This window comes from Coniophora puteana (assembly GCF_000271625.1).
Source record: "Coniophora puteana RWD-64-598 SS2 unplaced genomic scaffold CONPUscaffold_12, whole genome shotgun sequence".
NCBI lineage: Eukaryota > Fungi > Basidiomycota > Agaricomycetes > Boletales > Coniophoraceae > Coniophora > Coniophora puteana.
The window spans coordinates 1,355,454-1,373,554 of NW_006913064.1; the positions used below are offsets into that span (position 1 = coordinate 1,355,454).

General features: G+C 54.2%; 6 protein-coding genes across 6 annotated transcripts; 1 reads left to right on the top strand and 5 right to left on the bottom strand.

Moving 5' to 3' along the window:
* Positions 1-1,038: 1,038 nt before the first annotated feature.
* On the bottom strand, positions 1,039-3,486 carry CONPUDRAFT_146357 (uncharacterized protein). The gene is made up of 2 exons (XM_007774586.1): positions 2,093-3,486; positions 1,039-1,980 (listed from the first exon to the last, which is right to left on the bottom strand). Exons 1-2 carry the CDS (start codon positions 3,370-3,372, stop codon positions 1,488-1,490), a joined length of 1,773 nt encoding a protein of 590 aa, XP_007772776.1. The 5' UTR covers positions 3,373-3,486; the 3' UTR covers positions 1,039-1,487.
* An 840-nt stretch (positions 3,487-4,326) lies between these two features.
* Positions 4,327-6,263, top strand: CONPUDRAFT_146358 (uncharacterized protein). Its single transcript, XM_007774587.1, has 12 exons — positions 4,327-4,503; positions 4,559-4,591; positions 4,643-4,662; positions 4,724-4,819; positions 4,885-4,913; positions 4,963-4,973; positions 5,032-5,070; positions 5,227-5,286; positions 5,342-5,482; positions 5,548-5,764; positions 5,837-5,891; positions 5,967-6,263. Exons 1-12 carry the CDS (start codon positions 4,434-4,436, stop codon positions 6,189-6,191), a joined length of 996 nt encoding a protein of 331 aa, XP_007772777.1. The 5' UTR covers positions 4,327-4,433; the 3' UTR covers positions 6,192-6,263.
* Positions 6,264-6,598: 335 nt separating this feature from the next.
* On the bottom strand, positions 6,599-7,452 carry CONPUDRAFT_62343 (glutathione S-transferase; the record flags this gene model as incomplete). The annotated part of the gene is made up of 4 exons (XM_007774177.1): positions 6,599-6,754; positions 6,819-6,933; positions 7,003-7,199; positions 7,282-7,452. The coding sequence occupies 4 exons, from the start codon at positions 7,450-7,452 to the stop codon at positions 6,599-6,601; spliced, it is 639 nt and encodes a 212-aa protein (XP_007772367.1).
* Positions 7,453-9,466: 2,014 nt separating this feature from the next.
* On the bottom strand, positions 9,467-11,268 carry CONPUDRAFT_180563 (uncharacterized protein; the record flags this gene model as incomplete). The annotated part of the gene is made up of 12 exons (XM_007774645.1): positions 9,467-9,517; positions 9,572-9,628; positions 9,686-9,990; positions 10,057-10,203; positions 10,257-10,277; positions 10,339-10,344; positions 10,400-10,407; positions 10,476-10,584; positions 10,637-10,727; positions 10,781-10,999; positions 11,048-11,136; positions 11,187-11,268. The coding sequence occupies 12 exons, from the start codon at positions 11,266-11,268 to the stop codon at positions 9,467-9,469; spliced, it is 1,185 nt and encodes a 394-aa protein (XP_007772835.1).
* Positions 11,269-12,376: 1,108 nt separating this feature from the next.
* CONPUDRAFT_129670 (fungal hydrophobin) lies at positions 12,377-13,214 on the bottom strand. The gene is made up of 3 exons (XM_007774588.1): positions 13,022-13,214; positions 12,798-12,956; positions 12,377-12,735 (listed from the first exon to the last, which is right to left on the bottom strand). Exons 1-3 carry the CDS (start codon positions 13,142-13,144, stop codon positions 12,688-12,690), a joined length of 330 nt encoding a protein of 109 aa, XP_007772778.1. The 5' UTR covers positions 13,145-13,214; the 3' UTR covers positions 12,377-12,687.
* An 839-nt stretch (positions 13,215-14,053) lies between these two features.
* CONPUDRAFT_129673 (uncharacterized protein) lies at positions 14,054-16,107 on the bottom strand (the record flags this gene model as incomplete). Its single annotated transcript, XM_007774589.1, has 3 exons — positions 14,054-15,223; positions 15,272-15,560; positions 15,625-16,107. 3 exons carry the CDS (start codon positions 16,105-16,107, stop codon positions 14,088-14,090), a joined length of 1,908 nt encoding a protein of 635 aa, XP_007772779.1. The 3' UTR covers positions 14,054-14,087.
* Between the last annotated feature and the right edge of the window lie 1,994 nt (positions 16,108-18,101).

Below are 18,101 nucleotides of genomic sequence, written 5' to 3' on the forward strand. Positions count from 1 at the left end.
CGTCCTGCGCTGAGACAGCACAGGAGGGGGGTGGCCTGTCCGTTTTGTCTACGGTCGGCTTGTTTTTGCCCTCAAACTCCCCCTCTTACCGACCCCTATAAGACCCTTGCGGGATTTGGGGAACGAAGAAAGAGACCCGCCGTGGGGGTAGTGGAATCCACTTTTAACCCACGAAAAGGAGACCGCACCACGGGAGGTAAAACACCCATCCGCCCACATCTCGGACAGGGAGAATAGGTCCCCAAGGCATCCAGACTGCCAGAGGGTAAGTTACACAACAGTGCCAGTAGTTCCAGCTGCGAACTCCCTTTACCAGGTAAAGGGGAGGCTGTCGCGGTGTCCAAAGACGCCCTCCAGAGAATAGATGTCCCACTCACCACCGGATGAGGACCAACGAGCCACGGCCCAAAGAGGATATGCTCAGTGACCGTGTTGGGGACGTCAGAAAGCAGGGGAGAACCCCTTGTACGGTTGACGAACGACCCAAACCCCTGCCCACAAACGTGGGAAAAACTCGACCTGGTGGTGGTATGAGTTCAGGAGTGCTCTATCGTTGCTCCATCACGCAAGTTAACTACATTAGTATTAGCACGATCAAATAACGTGGGCAGCTGGACTCGGGGGAGTGGGCAGTCCACACCAAATGGACACGCGAAACTTAGAGCTAACCGCCATGAGGCTCGAACAGAGCTGCTAGATAGCTGCAGGTGTACTCGGGTATTGCGCATACCGCAGTACATGCGGTTTCCATTAGTGCTTCACTGGTCAATTCATTCGAGTTGGAGTAAGGAGCAGCGCAGCAGAACGAAGCACGACCAAGTAACTCAATTTCAACACCAAACCACAAACCTTTCTCAAACCCGCACGAGCGTCCACAAATCACAAGCCACATAAATCCTATATTCAATACGCATATCCATCGCATTTTATCATAAAACATAACCCTATATACATAGAAGAAAAAAAGAAACAAAAGGAGAAACAAAAAGCGCAAATCAAAACAAAAAAAACACAACTAAAGATATCGTAGAGTAGGATGGATAGAACGTGTGTCGCAATGAGCTAGCAGCGGCAACGGATCTGGCGGGCCTGCACCCGTGCTCCTATGAGCACGAGTGGATGAATGTGGATACAATAAAGGTGGGTAGCGCTGAGAACAGGACAAGAGTATATGCACAAAACTAGGCTCGATGGGGCCGCATAGCGTGCGCCCTCGACGGCCTTGAGGAAAGATAAAGGAGAAAAAGCGTGACGAAAGGATGGTGTTAGTATGTATGTCGATGAGTGTCGAGTGATGAGTTTATGTCCGGGGCTGAGCGAGAGTCCTTTTCGGCGAGAACAGAAAGCTGAAACTTGACGAAACCAGAGGGCCAGTAGCTCCAACAAGAGCACGAGAACGCGAGCAAGAATATGCACAGCGAGAGACCGCGGAGGCTGGAAAGCGTCGAAAACCACCGCCTATATCACCCCGACCGCACCTCGGGCGCTCAAACTCTCCTCGACGGCCCCGCAGCCCTCCGCCCAATCGCGTCCTTCTCACTAACCACCGCCCCCGCCCTCAGCCCCTGGCTCGCAGCAAGCCTCGCCTTCGCAGCCGTCTCCCTCTTCTCGCGCTCCCGCGCGCGCGCCTTCTCCAGCGCAGCCGCAGCCTCCACAACATCGTAATGGTGCTGATGCTGCGCAAGTCTGGGAGACCGGCGCACGGGCGTGCGCGGGAGGTTCGCCTCCGCGTCCTCGAACTCGTCCGCAAGGGTCCGCGCGCCTCGCTTGGGCGTCGAGGGAGCCTCAGCGCGAGCGGGGGATTTCGACTTGCGTCGCCGGGCAGATGCGAGCGCGGCGTGCGCCTCGGGGAAGAGCATCTTGGGGGCGCAGGCCTCGTCTGCTTCAAACTCAGGGTGCTCGAGCGGCAAGGCGGCGGCGGCGAGGATGGCCTCAGGACGCTTGAAGTGCGGGTTGGCGAAATAGGCTTTTTGGCCGCGGCTGCATGACAGGCGATGGACGACGAGGATTAAAGCAGGGAGGGGGAGGAAGAAGAAAGTACGAGTCCCAGTCAGCGCTAGCACAGTAACCGAGGGAGCAAGGATATACTCACAATGTATATTTCATAATCTCCGGCTCCTGGTACTTCTTTGCCGCCGCCCGCGTCTTGCGCGCACTCGCAGTAAGAATCGTCGGGCTCTCCGACTCGGTCAGCTCGCCCACGACATCGTCTTCCTCCGCTGCCCTGGCAGCCCTAGCTCGGCGCTTGCGCACCAAGCACTCGTCGTCGCTGCTCTCCCACCCACTGCTCTCCGCGCGCTTCTGCACTTGACGCCGGGCAGCAAGCTGGTCGCGGCGGCTCTTCGACGGCCCCGCCCTCTCCTCCTCCTCGACATCCTCACCACCAGACGAGAACGGATCGACGATGCGCGCCACCGCGCCCTTCTCCTCATCCGAAAGCAAGAAAGGGTTATACGGCGAGTCGCGCACAGGCATAATCTTCGTCCCCCTAGCCTTCTTGACCGTACGCGTCCGCTTGTGCTTCTTGGAGGGTGACGCCGTCCGCTGCGGTGTAACTGGCAGCGTCGGCGCCGCGATCATGAGGCTGCGCGGGGGCGTGCTCGGGGGAAGAGGGCCTGCACGGCCGCGGACTGCTTCTAGAGTTGCTACCGCCGCCGCCGCCGCTTCAAGGTGCTCGCCTTCGGTGTCTTCCTTCATCGGGCTGAGGCCCGGCGCAAGCGAGACCGTGGCGGTGCCCCTAGTAGAGCGCGTGGTGCGCACGCCACGTCGGCGCGAGGGCGGCGGGGAGACGGGGGCCTTGACGCGGTAGGTGAGCATAGCGGGTTCGGGGCTCGCCGAGCCATCGTGCTGCACCTTGTCGATGTGCGTCGGGTCGACGTCCTCCTTGGGCTCCGTAGGCGCAGGCGCAGCGAACGGGTCGTCGAAAGTAGATGCGGCAGGTGGTGCTCCCAGGCGCGGCCCCGAGCGGCCCGTCCAGAACGCATTCTCGTCGTCCTCTTCCTCGTCTCCACCGGGCAGCACGTCGTTCATGCGCCTCTTCTTGCGGCCATTGTTTGTCTCGTCTTTTTCTTCGCCAACAGAGGCTGCGGCGCGTAGACGCGCTCCCAGGCCTAAGCCTAGGTTGCCGTCGAGGTCCGAGTCGTCGTTCGCGAGCGCGTCAGAGCCGGATTCCTCCGACGAGAGATGCTGCGAGACGTTGGACGCGCGTGACTTGGGACGTGCATGGCGCTTGTGGTGCGTTCGCGGAGGGGTGGGGAGACTCGCGACGGAGGCAGAACGTTTGAGGCCACCGGGTCTTTGAGGGAAGTCGTCGCCGTGCAACGAGGTGGGGATGATGACGGGCGATGGGGAGCGCGTATCACGCGTGGACATGGCTTTAGAGGCTGGGTAGGAGGTGAATGAGGGTGGATGGGCTGGATGGATTGAGAATAGAGGCTCTTTGAGGGGTGGATGCGAGTAGAAACGCGCTGGTGGCGTGTATGCGTTGATGCTAGTGTTGAGATGCGTAGAGATGCGATTAGTTGGTGGATGAAAGAGAGATGCGCGTTTTGGATGGAGCAGAGATGGATGGAAAGAAAAAGAGATAGGGTGGCTTTGGAGGGACGTCGACTCGCTCCTCGACCGCACAAGAGTCGATCAACAATGAATTGAACAGAGACACCATACAAGCACGGCCAAACACCGAGGGTGGCGTGGGTTTGCTGACAAACTCTCGCTCGTGGGAAGGCACGCGGCCAACACAGCTTCCCACGTGTGATCATCGCGCACCCGACTCTTCGTCCCGTCAATTTCAGTGCATACAACATCATCATAATTCCCTAGGCTGATCTCCCAGATTTGCTGACACTTGCCTCAGTCAACACTGGAATGTCGATGCTCACTCTGGCACAACTTGGCCCGAAAACAACTTGAATACCTGACACCACTGCGCCCAACGGTTCATATGCCTGCATGTTCCAAGGGCCAGTATTCAAGGCCGATTTATGTTACCATGCCAATAACATCTCCCTAATCTCAGCGAAAACCAGTACCAGACTTACTCACAGCATCCCCGACAACATGGTCCACATCCGCCACAGCTCCAGTGCCTCTCTATCCGGCGGACGCACTAGCCTTGTTCCCCAACCATCCACCCTTGTTCTCCCCTGCGCGCTCTCTAGATTATCAACCGATAACCCTGATCAATTTCTCCGGTATATGCCATGGAGGTCTGCAGGTTATGTCCTATTGGCTGAGGTTCCCGATCGCTAACGTGCAAGCGCTTGGACGGGTCCGAGGCTCTACGTCAGTGGCTGCTTATCTTTGTCTCTAATCCGCTATAGCGTTCGATGTTTGACGCTCTTAGAATGGTGCTGTGCCCGTTGCTGGAATAAAAGTCGTTTCCAGAACTTGTGGTGACGGCACTCGCATATCGCTCGACGCTCATTCGCAACATGATCGTCATCAACTCATCTCTATGGCTCCCTCTCGTCTGGCGCACGCAGAATGAAAGCTACGCACTGGGTGAGGGCCGGTACTTTGCGTTACTAGATAACACGGCTCTGACCGAAGGCTCCAGTTGCGTTATGTTTCGCGACTATATACGACTACCGTGAGTTGTTCCATATCCTCTCTTTGCTAAAACGTGTCTCATACGACTCAGTACTTCGATTCGATAGCGAGGTAAGCTGTCCACTCCATAAAATCTGGTACAGTAATTCACACCCCCGCTCCTTCTTCGCAGATGCAATACGTGTGGACATGGTCCTCCGATTCGAAAATCCCACAGCCTGACCGGTCGCGATCGCGATTTTCCTTGATCAACATGCTATACATCCTGGTAAGCCAGAACCAAACCTTCAGCCATAGGTTGATTCCCGACCTCACGGAACCGAACAAAAACAGCTGCGCCATTTAGGTATTCTGTACAGCCTGTGAGCGCCCTGCCCTTGTGCCTCGGTATTAGCGCTTACTCCCGTGAAGACTGGAGCTCTGTATGTTCATGTTGATCGGATCTTTTGACCATGCCTGACAATCGGATCAATCCGATAGCGTTCTTTGTATTTGGAACAAGGATGTCTGATAAAGTGCGTTATGGCCCTAGTAACATGTGGGATCCACTCTGATCTCTCGTAGACGTAAGTGGTCTCCTCGCGAGATTCCGGGAAGCAGCGGCTCAAGATCAGTCTAGGTGTGAGTGGCCACTCTTTTTTCACGTTATTTATAGAGCACTCACAATCTCACCAGGCTACGTACTGTTCCTCGTCTCCATGAGCTTCCAGGTCGTCGTCATCGGTGCACTACAGGGTAGGTTTGCATGCTGCGTCATATTGCTCTGCACTCTAGTACACGCATTACCCAGCGATGATGATACTCCGGCTACACGCTTTGTACTCGGGCTCAACCAAGATGCTATACTTCCTGCTCTCGTCATACATCCTACAGTCCATCGTCTCGGTGGCAGCGTCCATCGTATTGTATGGTCCTCACGGACAAACCATCAGTGCGTTCCTCCATTCCACACATGCTTAGGGCATTGAGTATAACCGACACTGACCACCCAACCAGTGTCAGACCTGATGCAAAACAGCGCATGGATATGCGGCAACCTCCTCTCCTCGTCCGCGTTCTGGGCAGGCACACTCAGCCAGCTCACGACGCTCGCGTACGAAGCGGTGATACTCGCGCTCACGCTCTACTGCTACGTCCGCAACTGGGCCACCGCGTGCCGTCTGCGCGGGCTGGCTTTTGTCCTCGTCAGAGACAACGTGTTGTATTTTCTCTTGTATGTTATTCCCCTTCTTGTTCGCGCCCCAGCTAGAACACCGGCTCATGAATACGCAATCCCCTTTGATAGGCTGCTCACAGCGCTGTCCCTGGAGATCACATCCTTCGAGTCGTGGGCTGGAGCTGTGAGTCCTCCGATCAGTCATTCCTTGCTATTTATTAATTATTCTTTTGTATTATCTTCCGCCCGACGCCCGTAGCAACGTACATCCGAGAACGGTCTAGTCTATCTGTGCGTATCAGACGTGATCGTCATCACGGCGACGTGCATATTCGGACCGCGGATGGTTATTAATATCCGAATGCAGGAGCGGGGCAGAGGCGCGGACGCGTCTGTGGAAAGCTGGGAGAGCTGTCTTGAGCACCTCAGATCCGTCAGGTTCGCGACGGCGGTCGTGGCAGAGGGTGAAGTTGACATGGTTTAGATTTATATTCAACCTTCATTATATTATTCTTGTAACATCCTCCGATTATTAGCAATATTCATCCTGGAATTCTTAAGCATGTACTGGTACTTTGTCAAACATTATCTGCAAGCCGATCTTATGACGGGTGGGTTGTCTAACCCCCCTAATGTGTCAAGCTAGCGGAAATGCGGGACAAGAGTTCATAGGCATCTCAGGGTCCTATCAGGACCTAATAGCTCCTCGGACCCATGCATTATGGGCGTCTGAATGATAATCATATCAACCAACCATCTCCAGTGCTAGCTTTTTGGCCAACCGCGGTGGTCACTGTCAGAAAAGTCGCGATGATGTCCACTGTTTAGCTACTGTACAATTATGAACACACTTTGGCACCCCCATTCAGTCTAACGATAGTCGGCTCTAACTTAAGCACCATCCTTGACAGCGAGCCAAGACGGCCTGGTCGAGATCTCCTTCCACCACCTCGCTACATTGGGGCGCGACTCGAAGAGATCATCCCGGCCGACCTTGACAAGAAGCTGGCCGTACGGGAGATGGAATATGTCCGCAAGGGTGATCTCCTGTATGACACGAACAGCCCACGATTAGCGTTTTTGTCATGACGTGAGATGGCGAAAGACGTACGTTTCCACCGACATACTTCTGCTTGCCGAGGAGGACGTCGTACACGTCGAGCTTGGCCTCGAGAGTCTTGAGACACTCCGCTGCACGGGCCTCGTCAGGAGTGACACCACGCATCCTACAGCACCGTCGTAATCACCGTCAGCCTCGATCAAGGATGGACCGTGAGAGTATATGTGATACGCACGGCTTAAAGACCTTCTCGAGGCCGAATCCGATCGCGGACGGGTAGAAGTTGGCCGTCTCGATCGAAACGCCCTGCTCGAAGAGGGCCTCCTCCTTGAGACCGGTGGGGATCAGGCTCACCGTGCCCTGGCCGCCGTACTTCTTGACGAGGTAGCGGGCGATGGCGCGGGACTCGTACAGCTTGAAGCCATCGTCGTCCTGTGTGCACATCATGGACGGTTATTTTCTGGATGGTTCGCCTAGGAAGAGGGAGGTGGATGGTGGATGAGAGAGAACATACGATGTAAGGTAGCTGGCCGAATGGCTGAACGGCGGTGAACGCGGGCGACTTGTGCTCGGCTGTGGCAAAGTTGACAGGAACTAACTCATATGGGACGTTGAGCTCCGTAGCAACGACCGCGACGGTGCGGGTGCAGGTAGACTGGCTGGCGCCGTGAATCTTCAAGACCATAGTGATTTTCTTGTTGGGAGTTTGGTTGGACTGAGTGGTGCAGTGAAGATATGGACGATGAGGATAAGATGGCGACTGGTATCTCTCTTATATATGCGAATTGGCACTGGAAAGTCATTTACCATCCGTAACTGGCTGCAGCTTCTAACTTTGAGAAGCTGATGTCCATCCCGAGGTTGACGTAGGAATTTCAGGAGGAGTAAATCCAGGAAAGGCATCCGATCACTAAAAGACAGCTAGAACACGTCGACAAACGGCAACTGGGAGCGCTATTACACACAAATCTCCACTAACCCGGGGTGCTGGGTTGGTGTCATTGGATGTGACTGTGGGCGGTAACTAGTTCCGCTGCAAGTGAGAACAATGCGCCACTTGCGCCCGTGCTTTGCGCTAGTCTGGGGTGAGGCGTATAATCTGTGCTCCGTGTTCGCTTCTTGAATAGGGCAGGTGATAGTGGCGACCAGGGCTCCGGAAAATTCCTTATTACCTTCGATAGCTTTGTATCAATATTCAACGAGGAACTACCTGAGGGCAGAGTCACGTTTTTTGGAGCCAACTGTCCCTATCAGAGTCAGTGATAGTATTCATGGCATGGACATCGTTACATTTAAAAATTTCATGCACCCACACGGACGACGCTTGGCTAAGATTCGTGATCTTCTCAATCATCTTCGTACAGCTGCACAATGTTGCCCTAGGCCGAGGAAGGGAATGACGAAGATGACTGCACTAGCCGTAAGTTGAGAGGGTGCTGAGCAAGATGGCAGCCACTTGCTGATGGGTGCTGCGCCTGATTTCATAAGCTGACCAAGACACAATCAGGGGCCTGGCTATTTTAGGGAAAGTACAGGTAACATCTTGACATGCACGTTTCGTAGCCGTGCGGTATTTGCGTCTTCCCTTCCCATACCTACGGGATCAAGTAGCCTTGAGGTCAATCATTGGCAAAGATCGGTTCATCACCATGCTACTGCCTTGCGCTAGCACCCCCGCTATACCCTGATGAGCATTAATTGCCCCAGTTTTGCCTAGCAGTGGGTAAAAGTGAGTGGCCGGATGTACTGGCCAATTGCCTTCGCGACCAACTACGAGCCCTCCTCGAGCCACGCTGCGCCGTACTTCTCCGGATCGGATGGAAAGCTGATGCCGGCGACGTACATGGTTCTGACATCAAAAGAACGGATGGAAGCTAGCTCAATGGAGGGGAGCAACTTGACTTGATTTGATTTGACTAACTTGACTTTATGATGGTACGAGGCGAACGTCGAGATTCTAATATGCCGATATGTTATTAATACGCTGCGGCAGGTGCGCGGATGGAAAGAGGCTCTCATCAGTCGGCGTTTGCTAGGTTCTGGTACTGTCCCAGTGGCCAAGTTCCCCGGAGTGCGTCATGGGCTGGCAGATGTGTTACAGTCGAAACTCCGACATGCATATGATGCCATCAGCGAGCCGGAGCGAGTCGAGATACTGATGATGGTTATAATACCACTGGTTTGTATGAGCCATACAACAGTGTCAATGAGCAAATAGAGGAACCATGAGACATTTTAATCCCGTGTGCTCTGGAATCTGTTGTGCATCGGTTCAAGTTGCTGCGCCCTGGCCGGACACGAAACAAAGTGTCTTCAAGTTGTGCCTGACACTAGTACAAGGTACAACAGGGCAAGGCAGCTACGTACTTTCAGGGGTATCACTGGACTTGATTTGGGTTTAGGGTAGTTGTCATACGGGGAGGCGCAATCAACGCGCAGGGCAATGGTGACGCGGAGCGGCAGCGTTGTTTGTATCTACTGTCTATTTCATTCGATGACCTCATTTACATGCCAAAGTCTCTCGGTTTCTAGAACATGAAGGAGTCCCACCGTCAGTGTATCCTTGGCTAATATCATGAAAAATGAGTGGCTATAAGCGCAGTATATGCAATATATCTGTAGTACCCTTTACACAGTGATCCAAGAGAACATAGTAGCCGAAAAAAACCCATCAATGCGAAAATAGAGACAGTAACAGTTCAAGATAAACCCGCAACGATACCATCGAAAGCAGGCTTCTTGATCAGATTCTAGATAAAGGCGGGATCAGATGACATAACGCAGCTGGTAGCTGAACCACTCACGTCATCATACGGGCACGCTGCGCCCTGGCCAGAAAAAGTCGAAGGAACCCAAGAGTACTGACAAATTTTGAGACATAATCAGCACGCATCTCATCGAGCTCGTCCGTCACGAACCTTGTCGGTGAAGTCCCACACCGTAATACCCACACAGTCATCCACAGCAGCACACGCCGAAACAACCGTCTGATAGTCCGTCTTCTGCTGCTCGAGCTGCGCGGCCGTCTCGGGCAGTGTCATGCGGATGTCGAGCTCGGTGATCATGACGACGACGCCGAGCGCAGTGAAAGCCTCGATGTTAGACTGCAGGTCCGTAGGCACCTCACCAAGGATGAAGTGACTCTCGAATCCGATGCAGTCGATCGGCACGCCATCAGCTTTAAGAGTCTTCACGAGGTTCTGCATCGCTGTTGATTTGGTACCTGCAGGTCAAAGTTTATTCCGTACGCTCTGTTAGAGCTGATGGTTCGTGCGAATGAAAGCTGTACCTGAACCCTCGATGCCGTAGTCGTTGATGCAGAGCAGGGCGTTCGGGTCAGCCGCGCGGGCAGCGGTCAGCGCAATCGGGATGAAGTCCGAGCCAAGAGTGTTGTAGAAAACATCTGAGACGTAACTGCCGTCACTGTTGAAGGGTTCTAGAAACGAGTGTAATAAGATAACCGTCACGCTGATCCACCTAAACTCGTACCGTTGACGACGTCCCATGCGTCTGCGAGTAAAGCGGAAAGTTCAGCCAAGAACACTAACGCAGTTAAGACGTAGCATTTTACTGACAGCTATAAGACAAATCAGACTCGAATCACCGACGTGATAATTAGAGTAAGCACGTACATTTCTCCCTTGTAATGGCTGCCCATAGAATCATGCCGGGTCAGAGACATACTTAAACACTAAGATGTTCGCTTACCCTACAACATTGCTGATGTGGTTCTGAATCACTGACGTGAGCTCCGCGGCGGTAAACCCGCCGCTGCTCACCCAGCTCGGGAGCTGGCTTTGCCAGACAAGATTGTGGCCTACACCAGGTAAGCACACTTGAGTACGGGGAACAGAGTGAAATCACTATACCTCTGACGATTTTGTTACTCTCCTTGGCGATTGACACGACAGCATCGCCCTGCGTAAACGTGAACGTGTTCTGCTCGGGCTCCGTCGCATCCTAGGGTGAAGTCTTAGACTCTCGTCCGGAAGAAGATGTGGACTACAACGCACCCATTTCATGCTGTTACCTGGAGTAATCTGGCCAAATTCCGACGACTCAAGGATAGCCATATAGGCAGTGTCAGTGAACTCGGGGTTGTCGGTCGCAGACCCAAAGTACTTCTTTCCGATGGACTGCGCGAGGGTATTCAGCACGCCAGTCGAAGTGCCCGTGGGGAGGGCTCCGGACGCGGTCGAGGTGCCAGAACCGCCAGAAGTGGATCCGGTGCTCTGTGAAAGCTGTTAGATCGTGCCATTAAAGCGAGGCCAAGAGCGTACAGGAAGACATTGGGAGTAATACGCGCTGCTATAAGTGCAGGTGTACCCGGCCACGCAAGTCGTAGCTCCTGTCCAGCCAGTCCCGCCACCTACGGAAGTGGTTAGTGGTTGGTGAGACGGGAAGCGCCATCAATCTCACATTGTCCGTAAGCGGCCGCTTGAGCCGTGGCAATAGAGACGAAAGGCAGAAGAGCTGCGATGGAGGTCATGAGCTTCATCATTGCGTTGGTCGACTCTGACGGCATGATTTCAGACCTTGCTTTATATGTGGCGGTTCTTTGCAAAAAAAAAAAACTGTAGGCACACGGATGTTTGTCGCATAAAACTAGGAAGATGCGGGGCATCACGTGGGTTAGAACTCAATGCATCTGCCCTGGACCTGAAACTTCTCTGAGATGGTTCAAGACCGGGAGAAGGCCTCACCAGAAGGGTGGAGTCCTGTCAGTGGCATGTCCACATAAACATTGCGGACGCGAGAACTCCTGATATGTACCTTCGGAAGTAATTCGGGATCTGACACGGCCTATAGTTAATATAGTGCACGTAAGGTAGACGGAGATATACTGACAAAGGCATCCATTGGACAAGAGGCGAAGATCTGAACATTTGTTTGAAACACGTATGGTTGGTGTTAGGGAACTGGAAGACGGAATAGGCGAGAAGAGAAGCAGAGATTCACCGTTCATATCGACATCTCCAAGTCACAAAAGTACCCTATCAGTCAATCGTGGGCGCCAGCCAACACGGTATACACTGGTCCATCCAAGGCAGCGGGCTAGGAGATTCACCGCATAAGTCGTCAACGAGCACCGCGTGGACAAGGAACTTCTCATAGGTGATGGGAGCGCTCAGAGCTTCTTCCGAGCCATAACCGTTGCGAGCTGGAAGAACTGATCTAGAGGGATCCAACGTCCGTAAGAATTAAGTGCTCACTTCGGCGCTTCTTGAACTGTTTAGCCACTGTGCGAGTGAAGTTGAGTGTCGCAGAACTTCTGCGTGCCGCTTCGGCTGCCATACGCCAAGATCAGGACTGAATACATGCGGAGGGGTCAAATGATGCCAGACCTACCAAGCAGAATGTCACATGGAGGCTTGAACTTCCGAGCGGGATGCGATGGTCCGGCCATAGTACTAGGCCAACACTTAGCCATCATGGCTTGAAAGCCTGCCTGTATGCGTGTTGTCTGGGCTTCTTACGGCGAACATTAGCGGAGGCCTTGGTTGACATACATCGCCAACGGAGGCCAGTCATACGATGAACTCAAGACCGCCGCAGCCCAAGTGAAGCTCGAGCGAGGTTGAGGAAGTGTTGAGGAACTTGAACGCGCGAGGTGACAACGGGTTTGTTTGTACTTGTTGCTTGTCGCCTTGTTGTCCTTCCTTTTATAGTATCTCTCTTCAATTCTTGCGACATACGGATTAACATATGTCTTCCTGAAAACAAGCGACCGTACGATGATGGAGCATCATGCATCCAATGAAATTATAAGCAAAATGTCCGATATCCGCGTACGAAAGTGTACAATGGATAATAGTACTGCTAGTGTACGGGAAGAAGGCCATTACTAACCCCGCTTCAAAGTCCATATGTAAGTAGCTAACTAAGGAATGAGTAAGTTAACTAGCAAGTGTCCAGTAGCTTAGAGGTTAAGGTTGATAGGCGAGCAGCCCAAGTTGATAAGACCGCTCTGCGAAGAGGAAGTTCGGAGTGAGCCTTGAAGCTTTCGAGGTACTGAAAAGAGAATCTCACAAAGGTGTTGCCGGTGCAGCAAACGGGCTCCTGGTTGCACTGACCAGCGCCACTGCCAAGAATGTCGAGAGGGCTGCAGTTGAGACCGACCTGGCCGGTGAGACCCTCAAGGATGGCACCGAGGCCGAGAAGGTCGAAGGTGCTGCTAACATCAGAGGCCTAATAAAGGGTTAAGTGTGAGCAAAACGGGCGCGATGCATAGTATATGTATCAATGAGACTTACGTTCTGGACGGAGTTGCAGCAGCTGGCGGAGCCAGTGTTGCACTGACCACGAATGTCAAGACGAGCAGGGGTGGCGACGGCAAGGACAGCAAGGGGAAGGACAACGAGGACACGAGTGAACATTTTGGTGAAAGAATGTGTGTGGTTTGAAAGAGTGGGTGGGTGTGTTAAGAGCTTTGAAGCAAAATCGAAAGACTGCAAGCGAGATGAGGCAAAAGTTGCTCCACTGAGGTCTGCTTTTATACGTCCCTGGGGTTGTCTTGCTTTGGTTTGGCCAAATGCGACCTTGCAGATTATTTCACTCTGTCGGCTACTTTTGCCCGCATGTTGCCCTCCCTGATGCCGCTCATTCCCGTCGAGATCGCAGTAGAAGTTGATGATCTAGACGCGTTTCCGGGACGCGCGTCAGGCACAATTATCGACGCGTCGTGATCATTGGCTGAAATTTCAGGAACAGTCGTTGTCACTGTGATTTCTGACAGACCTTCTGACAGAACACATCCCCTCATTTAGCTTCACTTGCTTGCCCTTGCTCTGCTCCCTCGGGCCGCAACAAGCTACGGCTGAGTTGGCAAAAAGAGCGCTCTTCTGCCCGCCCAGCGCGTTCGCCAAATCCGAAGCTCCGAAACCGCATGTTATTTTTTTTTGATTGTAGAGGTCATGAGCCGTAAATAGCTCACAATTCACTTTGAGTGTTCTAGACTTCATCTGCACTGGTTTGCCCCGAAGACCGGTATCGTGCTGAAAGTTACTGAGCCAATGCCGTTCGACGGCAAGCAAACAGCCCCGGCGCGTAAAAGTTATGACATGAATAGTCCGAGCTTTAAGCTCGCTGCGCCGTGATTACAGTGACGTTGTGCTTGTTTAATAACGACAATCGACAGATCCTATCACGACCTACGTCGAAAACGCCGTCGATTTCAACAACGGCTTTGACTTTTCGAAGGGTGGGTCGTTTCGTTCACAAAGCGTGTCACTTTCGTTACCAATTACAACCTTTCCGAACGACCGCATGAGGGATGATCGATAAAACGTGAATTCGGAATTCAGAGGACCCACTACAGATTTAGAACAGCTTCGCTAACTCAGCTGGAATCACAGGCCTCTTTTTCCACTCGTTCTGCCATCCGTCAGGCGGAACGTTCTCGCCTTCTCTGCTCGGAACAGCGAATACGGCAGTCACAAGCCAGTGTTCCCCGGGATCATACACCGCCACGAGCGTCGGTAGTACAGCTCGCGCGACAATCAGGTTCGAGTTCGCGTCCGTCCGGATGACCTTCGCCTCTCTTTCTCCTCCAGAGCGTAAATCCGCAACGCCAGACACGCCGGCGCTCGAGGTGGCCCGAGCCTCCCCGCTCTGCTCGTATGTTCCAATCAGGCCCTCCGGCGCTGGCTCGAGCGCACGCCCATCCTCCCTCTGTCCGTGTATCGCGAATCCGCCCTCTGCCGAGGTGAGCTCGCGGCCCGTCTTCACCCTGTGCACGCGAAGATGCCACAGCGGCGCCTCCTGCGCAGGCGGCACGAGCCACGTCTCGACCTCGACGCCTTTCCACGGATACCACATCGAATGCAGCCACTTGCCGTCTTCAATGCGCGCCTCGCGAGTCTCGCGACGGCACTTCCACGTCTCCCCTTGGTCGTCGCTCAGCGCTAGTGCGTTGTCCGCTGAGAGTTCTTCGAGAGTAAGCGCGCCTGTGGGTACGCTGTACCCGAACGCGGACGAGTACGCGAATTTGCCGTACTTGGCGGCGCTCTGCTTGACAGGGTAGGAGCATTGTTGGCCCGACGAAAGAATGAAAGTATGGCCGCCCAAATTAGACGCGATGTGAAGTGGCTTGTACAGCGGAGCGACCGTGCCCAGGAGTGAGGTAGGGTATGGCTCTTCCGGCGATGCCCAGAACGGGTGCGACGTGGGGAGGGAAAGCGTGATGAACGACTTGCAACACCAGTACGGCGAGCCAGGCGAGTTGTAATTCTCGGTCATGTTCAGGTTTGGGTAGCAATACCCGATCGTCATCGTGCCGTCAGAATAGTACGCGCCGGGCTGCTTCAGCCAGTAGCGGATATTGCGCAGCTGCAGGCCTTTGACAACGCCCCATGTGAGTGGTGCTGGCAGCTCGACGTCGGCGAAAGCAAGGGCACCCCAGAAGGAGGACATCGCAAACCGATAGGTCATGCTTCGGCCGAAAGGGATCGCACGCCCTATAGCCAGGCTTAGTACATGACACTGACGAGAGTTACCTGACGTACCTTCAGGGTCAAAGTAGTGAACAAAATCCTGAGCAAAGCGGCGAGCGCGGTTGCGATACTCCTCACACCGCTTCGGATCTTCGTCCTGAGCGAGCTTTGAGTACACGAGCTGTGCAAACTGGATCGCAAATGATGAGGAATAGTAATCGAGCTGAACAACGCCCTCGGGTCCGTCGCGAGACCAGCCTTCTCCGATGTAGAACGTGTCGAGATGGTCCATGTCTGCCTTCATACGCTTTGCGTCATAACGAGGCGATCCAACCTTCGACAGCCCAAGGTTCGCGAAAACCTGAAAGGGATCGCAGCGCATGCGATGAGCTTATCATCCCTTGTCAAGAACGCAAGAAACCCACTCTAAACCATAGCCAGTTCGTATTCGGCATCTCTTTATCATTCATCCCTCCCAACCAATCCTCAAAGTTCTTCTGCGCCTCCTTGCTCATCCGGTCCCATAGCTCCCCCTTCGCGACTGCCAACGAGAACCCGATGGCCGAGCACTCAACCATCCGCTGGTCCTTGCTCCTCATGTTCCCCCAAAACTCAGCGTGGTCAGGGTTGGTTCCGTTCGCGTAGCCGTCCACCCAGCGCTGCGCGCCGCTGTAATGACCGCCACCCGCAAGAAGCGACGCGAGCCCCCAGATCGGACGGGAAAACCCCTCAAGCTGTGCAGCCGCCTCATCGTAATGCGTTGCAGTGTGTCCGAGATGGATACGCGCCCCGCCTGGGGAGGTGTGAGCCTCGAGCGGGTTGAGGAGATTGACGAGGTAGCTCGCGAGGTCATCTTTGGTCTTCAGTGGGTTGGCGATGAATGGTCGTCTGAGAGAAAATGGATCCATGATATGGAGCGATAGTTGGTGAAACAACAGACTGAGGGAACGGGAGGGAAAGCGTCCATGGCGTCAAATGATGAGCCTTAAGAATAGGGGCGCAAGGATATATTTCGGCATCGGACCGAACGGGCCGACAAGAAAGAAACGTCCTCCTGACCGGCGCTTGAACAAAGTTGCCGGTTGGAAGTCTCGGACCCAGTCAACCACTGTGAACGTCAGTCGAACTTGACGATGGTCAAGTTATCCTCAAGCCAAGGACGAATGATAGTAACATAAACTTCATTGTACAGCACATAGGAAGGCACAAGCGCCGTCAAAATGCCCCAAAGCCAGTCTGCCAGAACAAAGAAACGAAGCAATCCCAGTAGACCAGACCCAGGTATCGCATTCTTCTAGAGCTCTCCAGGCCAGATGGGAATACATCGCTCGTCACAGCCCATCCCTCTCTCCGCAAGCAAAGACCTATCATCGCGCCAGACTACCCCGCAGCTAGGTAAAGAGAGCACGTCTCCGAGCTTCCGCGCACGACGCCGCTGCTACTGGGGAAACCGAGTATCCGCGTGAGATGCGCATATATGCATGCACGGAGAGACCATACAGAGCTACAAACCTCTTTCACTGACGCACGCACGCCAGGGTAACGGTCCTTGACGCCTTCCCAGTCGACGGTCATCACAGCATCGGGGTCATCGCCGAGGACGGTGTCGCTGCTTGCCTCTGTGAGCTCGTGAGGCACGTCTCCAGTAGTCAAGCCAGATTCAGTAGCCTCAGAAGATCGGTTGTGTTCCGCGCCAGGAGCGCTCGTCCCCGTCCTCAACGAGGGACCAATCTTAGGCGGGGGTAGGTATCTTACCACTCTTGGTTTCTGCTCAGGGGCTGATGCCGATTTGGATGACACACGAGAGGCTGGCTGACGCCCAAGACCCGGCAAGGTAAACGCTCCAGAGTGCTTTGCAGCAGCTTTCTTCGGTGCCGGACGCTTCGAGGGCGTCTTGAGAGTTGACCAAGTCTCGTCAGGATCGTCGTCCGCAGCAAAAGCATACGCGGAGGGTCCAGCACGAGAATTAGCATCGTACGAGAATCGAGAGATAGACATGCGCTTTCGTCCCGGTGGTGAGGGCGAAAGCGGCCGCTTGATAGGTCTTCTAGGCTTCGGTGGGGGTGAACGGACCGGAGACGAAGGCCGGACAAGCGGAGGCGGAGAGTGGAACTCCTGTTTGAGGCGCTTCGGAAGACTGGGTAGAGCTTCTGGCGATGGAGATGTACGAGGTGGTGATTGGATATGCGCATCCGCGGTAGGCCTAGAATCCAGCGCATGGTGCAGAGCAGTAGCTAGCCAACTAGGAGCCCCAGAGTGATGAGCGATTGCTGATGGAAGGGGACGGGGGCCGAGACTCGCGTATCGGGGCGCGCCACGTTGTAGGCTCGGTTCACTAGGCAAGGGAGGGGATGACACAGCACCTCTGCCAGTCCAGCGAGAACAGAAACCCGGTACTTCAGGAGGTATAGGCGAAGACGCTAAACGGGCGGTATCAAGAGATCGATGGAAAAAACCAGGAGCGATGTTGGCACTCTGGGCCACCATGGCGTATTGTGTCGGGGTCCGCGGCTGGGTGGAGTTTTCGGCTGGGGGCGAGGAAGCCGCCTGAGGTACTGTGCGAGTGGATGGGCTGGGTATATGCGTCGGATGAGGTGCTTGAACAGAGGTGGTTCGAGCAGGGGTTGTTTGAGGATCATCATCCGCAAATGGCTTGTGAGTACAAGGAGGCGAATGAGATGTCATCAACGCAGCTGACGACTGGTGGGAGGGTTCAATGGAAGACATCTTGATTGGAGTATGGCCCTGAGAGTGAGCATCGTACCGCCTCCGCATCGCCGTGAGGGCTGGGCCATTCTGCGGACGTGTGGTATGAGGCCGGTTGGCCTGCTTTTTGAACGCCTCGACAATTGTCCCTTGGGGTGCCCGTTTCGGTGGTTGTTTCTCAATAGGCTTCGGGAGA

Bases quoted from the DNA above. Each gene is read 5' to 3' on its own strand.
- CONPUDRAFT_146357 (XM_007774586.1), bottom strand. From the start codon at position 3,372: ATGTCCACGCGTGATACGCGCTCCCCATCGCCCGTCATCATCCCCACC. The intron at 1,981-2,092 runs GTGAGTATATCC...CCTGTCATGCAG, and splicing joins GAGATTATGAAATATACATT to CCGCGGCCAAAAAGCCTATT.
- CONPUDRAFT_146358 (XM_007774587.1), top strand. From the start codon at position 4,434: ATGATCGTCATCAACTCATCTCTATGGCTCCCTCTCGTCTGGCGCACG. The intron at 5,483-5,547 runs GTGCGTTCCTCC...CCACCCAACCAG, and splicing joins TCCTCACGGACAAACCATCA to TGTCAGACCTGATGCAAAAC. The intron at 5,892-5,966 runs GTGAGTCCTCCG...CGACGCCCGTAG, and splicing joins TCGAGTCGTGGGCTGGAGCT to CAACGTACATCCGAGAACGG.
- CONPUDRAFT_129670 (XM_007774588.1), bottom strand. From the start codon at position 13,144: ATGTTCACTCGTGTCCTCGTTGTCCTTCCCCTTGCTGTCCTTGCCGTC. The intron at 12,957-13,021 runs GTAAGTCTCATT...ACCCTTTATTAG, and splicing joins GCTGCAACTCCGTCCAGAAC to GCCTCTGATGTTAGCAGCAC. The intron at 12,736-12,797 runs GTGAGATTCTCT...TCCTCTTCGCAG, and splicing joins GCTGCACCGGCAACACCTTT to AGCGGTCTTATCAACTTGGG.